This window comes from Lepus europaeus, chromosome 7, assembly GCF_033115175.1.
Source record: "Lepus europaeus isolate LE1 chromosome 7, mLepTim1.pri, whole genome shotgun sequence".
Lineage (NCBI taxonomy): Eukaryota > Metazoa > Chordata > Mammalia > Lagomorpha > Leporidae > Lepus > Lepus europaeus.
The window spans coordinates 130,376,967-130,383,735 of record NC_084833.1 but is presented as its reverse complement, the minus strand read 5'-3'; the positions used below and the strand labels follow the sequence as shown (position 1 = coordinate 130,383,735).

Here is a 6,769-nt window from a genome sequence, read left to right as displayed (position 1 = left end):
TTACAGGCATTAAAAGAATGAATCAGGATGGAAGGTCTCTCTCCTCTATCTTTCTCTATCCCTCTCTCTCTCTCTCTCTCTCTCTTACTCTCACTCTTCCTCTCTGTCTCCATGTCACGTTGTAACTCTGACTTTCAAATAAATATTTTTAAAATTATACTGTTATAATTAATGTAAAAAGAAAAATAAATGAAAGTGTTTTTTTTATGAAATGTAAATCAAAGAAAACACCAAATGACAGAATAAAAATACCAGGAAGGCATCACTGTTTAGAACTAACCTACTAACATTTCCAAAATAAAGAATCAAAGGCAATGTTACAGTTCCATGAACATTCACAATTACCATGATTCTGATACCTTGAATGGGGTATTGACAAGATTCTCCTAAAATGGCTCTGAAAATTATACATGAAAGTGCCAAGAGCAACTTATACAATTCTGTGGTAGTTGACAACCTCATAATTAAAACACTGAGCAAGATAGCATAAGCTTCAAAGTGGTAGGATTTGCAGAGATAGATTACGAAAGATATATAGGTGGTGCAGTGCTGTGGCAAAGCTGATAAAGCCACCACATGCAATGCCAACATCACACATGGTGCCGGTTAGAGTTCTGGTTGTTCCAGTTCCAATCTAGCTCTCTGATATGGCCTGGGTAAGTAGGAGAAGATGGCCCAAGTCCTTGGGCCCCTGCACATGCATGGGAGACCCAGAAGCAGCTCCTGGCTCTTGGCTTTGAATCAGCACAGCTCTGGAAGTTGCAGCCAAGTGGGGAGTGAACTAATGGATGGAAGACCTCTCTCTCTGTCTCTCCTTCTCTGTGTAACTCTGAATTTCAAATAAATAAATAAATCTTTTATATATATATATATATATATATATACATAGGTGATAGTTACAAGAACAAAAATATTAAATAAAGATAGAGATGCTATGAAATCAAATTACTGTAAGAAACAATCATTTCAGAGAAATAATAGTAGAACAACAAGTAGATATAAGTATTTGGCTGGAAACTATATGACTACAATTACCCTAAAAAAGAAAATGGGTGAAAAAAATAAAAAAGGGAAGTCAAAGATCAAAAAAGTTAGCAGTGAAAATTCAAAGAAGCCAATGTCTGTACCCATTCTACTGCAACTCTCATATACTGATAGTAAATATAGAGTCCCATAAAATTCAGATAAGGTAAAAATATGTTTCATGGGAGCCAGCATCATGGTACAGCAGGTAAATCTTCCCTCTGTGAAGCAGGCATCCCAGATTGGTGCTGGTTCCTATCCTTGATGCTTCACTTCTGACCCAGCTCCCTGTTAATGGCCTGAGAAAAGCACTGGAAGATACACCAAGTGATTGGCCCACTGGACTAATGTAGATGATGGGAAGAAACTGCTGGCTACAGCCGGGCCCATCCAGCTATTGCAGCAATTTGTAGAGTATGTCAACAGATGAGCTGACAGAGAGATCTCTGTCTCTCCTCTCTCTGCAAATAAGTAAACAAATCTTTAAAAAAAAAACAAGAAAAGATGGCTTTAAAATTCATTACATGGATACTGTGAATTATCAGGAATGCAAAGATGTCTCAAAATATATGAACATAATCATTTATGATCTCGTACTCAAAAATTAATTTGTTCACAGGTTCACAATGGAAGTATAAACTTAGACTAGAATATTAAAAACACAGCTAATAGTAATTTGAAAGATGTAACATAAAAATGGATGTTTTCTGAAATGAAATATATTGTAATTAAGTATTAATGAATAATCCAGTGGGAGATATAATAGATTGAGAAAAGACATATGAAAAGTTGGTGATAGACTATTACAACACATTAAAAAGGTAAATAAAGATTCAAGAAAAAATCAAAGTCAATGGCACCAGAATAGGCTTCAACTTCTTTAGATTTCACAATTAAAGGGAATTTGAGAGTCCCATAAATATCCATAAAATGTATGAATATATTACCTGGAAGTGGTGAATGATTACCCCAGTCTAAGGTCTCTCTGAGAAACTGTGTACTTGGATGTTGCCAGGACAATTTATAGAACTTTAAGGAAGCTGATGACCTCACAATGTAAAAACCAAGTAAGATGGCCTCCATTCCGCTGGGCAAACACTGACTTAAACTAAGATATTATAGATACATATAGGTGGTAGGTAGAATGTCAAAGAACAAAAAATTCATATGTGCTGCAAATATGAATTGAAAAGCAACATGCTATCTTTACTGTGAGAGGGAATGAGTACTTTGTTAGAAATACTAATGACTGGAGATAAAGGAAGTTACATAAAAATAGCCCAGAAAATTATATTAAATCTGTATAGGTATTTAATATTCAAAGACTTCAACAAAACATAAAGTTGCAGATATTTTAAAATATGATAATTATCATGTGAAGGAATGATTCATTTTGTAGGAGCATCTGATTTAAAATGAAAAAGCAGGATTATATGTTTTATGTCCTTTCAGAATTTCATGTTTGTAGTAATTTACATTTTACTTTATTTTACAAAATACCCATCCACAATGTGGTGGGGAAAATGCTTTTCCTTTTCTACAGGTGGTTTGAACAGCACTGTTCTAGCAACAGTGTACGATGAAAATTACAAAACCTTAAAGAAAGAAATAGAAGAGGATACCAAAAATGGAAAAATCTTCCATGCTCATGGATTGGAAGAATCAATATCATCAAAATGTCCATTCTCCCAAAAGCAATTTATAGATTCAATGCAATAGTAATCAAAATACCAAAGGCATTCTTCTCAGATATGGAAAAAATGATGCTGAAATTCATATGGAGACACAGGAGAACTCGAATAGCTAAAGCAATCTTGTACAACAAAAACAAAGCCGGAGGCATCACAATACCAGATTTCAGGACATACTACAGGGCAGTAGTTATCAAAACAGCATGGTACTGGTACAGAAACAGATGGGTAGACCAATGGAACAGAACAGAAACACCAGAAATCAATCCAAACATCTACAGCCAACTTATTTTTGATCAAGGATCCAAAACCAATCCCTGGAGCAAGGACAGTCTATTCAATAAATGGTGCTGGGAAAACTGGATTTCCACATGCAGAACGATGAAGCAAGATCCCTACCTTTCACCTTACACAAAAATCCACTCAACATGGATTAAAGACTTAAATCCATCAAATTATTACAGAGCATTGGATAAACTGTGCAAGATATAGTTACTGGCAAAGACTTCTTGGAAAATACCCCAGGAACACAGGCAGTCAAAGCCAAAATTAACATTTGGGATTGCATCAAATTGAGAAATTTCTGTACTTCAAAAGAAACAGTCAGGAAAGTGAAGAGGCAACCGATAGAATGGGAAAAAATATTTGCAAACTATGCAGCAGATAAAGGATTAATAACCGGAATCTACAAAGAGATCAAGAAACTGCACAACAACAAAACAACCCACTTAAGAGATGGGCCAAAGACCTCAACAGACATCTTTCCAAAGAGGAAATCCAAATGGCCAACAGACACATGAAAAAATGTTCAGGATCACTAGCCATCAGGGAAATGCAAATCAGAACCACAATGAGCTTTCACCTCTCCCTGGTGAGAATGGCTCACATTCAGAAATCTTCCAACAATAGATGCTGGAGAGGATGTGGGGAAAAAGGGACACTAACCCACTGTTGGTGGGAATGCAAATTGGTTAAGCCACTATGGAAGTCTGTCTGGAGATGCCTCAGAAACCTGAATATAACCCTACCATTCAACCCAGCCATCCCACTCCTTGGAATTTACCCAAAGGAAATTAAATTGGCAAACAAAAAGCCCGTCTGCATGTTAATGTTTATTGCAGCTCAATTCACAATAGCTAAGACCTGGAACCAACCCAAATGCCCATCAACAGTAGACTGGACAAAGAAATTTTGGGACATGTACTCTATAGAATACTATACAGCAGTCAAAAACAATGAAACCTGGTCATTTGCAACAAAATGGAGGAATCTGGAAAACATTAGGCTGAGAGGACACCTGACGGCCTCCACAGCTGGTGCTGACTGATGCCAGGCAAACTCCGTAGCGACGCCAGTTTGGAATCAGCCACATCCATGGGAAAAGTAGAGAAGACGCAAAAGCAAAATGAGAAGAAAGATAAAAAACAGAAGCCAACATCCAATAAAATTGAAGCATCAGAAGAAAAGGAAGAAATGGATTCCCCTAAAGCTAAAAAAGCTAAGAAGAAAGAGCCATCTGAGGTTGACATGAATCCTCCTAAGTCCAAAAAGGAGAAAAAGCAAGAGGAACCATCTCAAGGTGAAGATGTCTCTCCTAAAGCCAAAAATAAGAGAAAGGAGAACGTTGAAAAGAAAACTGCTTCTTCTAAAACCAAAAAAGTAATAAAAAGTGAAGAGCTATCAGAAGAAATAGGCACTCCTAACCCCAGAAGATGAAGAAAGAAAAGGAAGTGAATGGAGAAATTGGAGAGAAGAGTCCCAAGATGCAGAATGGCCTCCCACACTCCGAACCTGACTCTAATGCCGATGGAGCTGCCAGTGAAGAAAGCAGCAGTGAGGCAGAGAAGGAAATACCTGTGGAGCAAAAGGAATGTGCTTTCTCTAATTTTCCTATATCTGAATAGACTATTAAGTTTCTCAAAGCCTGGGGGTGACCATCCTGTTCCCTGTACAAGCAAAGATGTTTCACCATGTCTACAGTGGGAGAGACTTGATTGCACAGGCGCGGACAGGAACTGGGAAGACATTCTCCTTTGCTATCCCTTTGATTGAGAAACTTCAGGGAGAACTGCAAGACAGGAAAAGGGGCCGTCCTCCTCAGGTATTGGTTCTTGCACCTACAAGGGAGTTGGCAAATCAAGTAAGCAAAGACTTCAGTGATATCACAATAAAACTGGCAGTGGCTTGTTTTTACGGTGGAACTCCATATGGAAATCAAATTGAACGCATGCGGAATGGGATTGATATCCTGGTTGGGATGCCAGGTCGTATCAAAGACCATCTAGAGAATGGCAAGCTCTATCTCTCCAAACTTAAGCATGTTGTTCTCAATGAAGTTGACCAGATGTTGGATATGGGTTTTGCTGATCAAGTGGAAGACATTTTAAAAGTGACATACAAGAAAGATTCTGAAGACAATCCCCAAACATTGCTTTTTTCTGCAACATGCCCTCATTGGGTATTTAATGTTGCTAAGAATTACATGAAATCTACATATGAACAGGTGGACCTGATTGGTAAAAAGACTCAGAAAACAGCAATAACTGTGGAGCATCTGGCTATCAAGTGCCCCTGGTCTCAGAGGGCAGCAGTTATTGGAGATGTGATCCAAGTGTATAGTGGTCATCAAGGGCGCACAATTGTCTTCTGTGAGACCAAAAAAGAAGCCCAGGAGCTGTCACAGAATTCGTCTATAAAACAGGATGCCCAGTCATTACATGGAGACATTCCACAGAAGCAAAGGGAAATCACTCTGAAAGGTTTTAGAAATGGTGATTTTGGTGTTTTGGTGGCGACCAATGTTGCCGCACGTGGGTTAGACATCCCTGAGGTTGACTTGGTTGTACAAAGCTGTCCACCAAAGGATGTGGAGTCCTACATTCATCGTTCTGGGCGGATGGGCAGAGCTGGAAGGACAGGCGTTTGCATCTGCTTCTATCAGCACAAGGAGGAATATCAGCACAAGTGGAACAAAAAGCGGGAATTAAATTTAAACAAATAGGTGTCCCTTCAGCCACAGAAATAATAAAAGCTTCCAGCAAAGATGCCATCAGGCTTTTGGATTCTGTGCCTCCCACTAGATCAGCCACTTCAAGCAGTCTGCTGAGAAGCTCATCGAGGAGAAGGGAGCCGTGGAAGCCCTGGCAGCGGCGCTGGCCCATATCTCAGGGGCCACATCAGTGGACCAGCGCTCCCTCATCAACTCAGACGCGGGTTTTGTGACTATGATTTTCTGGTGCTCAATTGAAATGCCAAACATCAGTTATGCCTGGAAAGAACTTAAAGAGCAACTGGGCGGGGATATTGATTCCAAAGTAAAGGGAATGGTGTTTTTCAATGGAAAGCTGGGTGTTTGCTTTGATGTTCCCACTGTAGCAGTCACTGAAATACAGGAGAAATGGCACGATTCATGGCGCTGTCAGCTGTCTGTGGCCACCGAGCAGCCCGAGCTGGAAGGCCCCCGGGGAGGATATGGGAGCTTCAAGGGAGAGCGGGATGGAAGCAGGAGCTTCAGGGGACAGCGAGGAGGAAGCAGGGGCTTCTGGGGAGAGCGGGATGGAAGCAGGGGCTTCAGGGGACAGCGAGCAGGAGATGGCAACAGAAACAAGTCCCAGAACAAAGGCCAGAAGCGCAGCTTCAGTAAAGCATTTGGTAATTAATTAGTGGAGGAACAGAACTGCTCACAGTGTGGGACTGACCTTACTCCTTACACAAAGACAGAGCACTCTGTGCTTCCTCTCGACCACTTCCCTGGTTCCCATCTCTTCCACAGGGACTAGCCTCATGTAAATTACTCATCCGCTCGTTATGGTTTGTGGTGTGCTGCGTCTGTCAGATTTTGAAAGACATATGAATTCATTACATTTTTATTTGGAATCATTCAGTCTGCCTGTATTTTGTAAGTTGAGATGTCTTGAGTGTCTCTCACTCTAGTGCCCCTTCGTTCCCTAAAGTAAATGCCTAAGGGGTTGCAGCAGTCTCTGAAGGACCACTTAAGCCTGGACAAGTCAAGGCTTTGTTCTGTAACTGGCATTCCCCAGCCACATGCCAGATAG

The 6,769-nt window shown here is 40.2% G+C and overlaps 1 protein-coding gene across 1 annotated transcript; it reads left to right on the top strand.

Moving 5' to 3' along the window:
• The first annotated feature begins 4,040 nt into the window (after nt 1-4,040).
• On the top strand, nt 4,041-6,421 carry LOC133764818 (nucleolar RNA helicase 2-like). Its single transcript, XM_062198485.1, is given in 5 exon segments — nt 4,041-4,413; nt 4,416-4,637; nt 4,640-5,671; nt 5,674-5,790; nt 5,793-6,421. Coding segments are annotated over 5 exon segments (2,325 nt in total). The 3' UTR covers nt 6,374-6,421.
• The last annotated feature ends 348 nt before the right edge of the window (nt 6,422-6,769 follow it).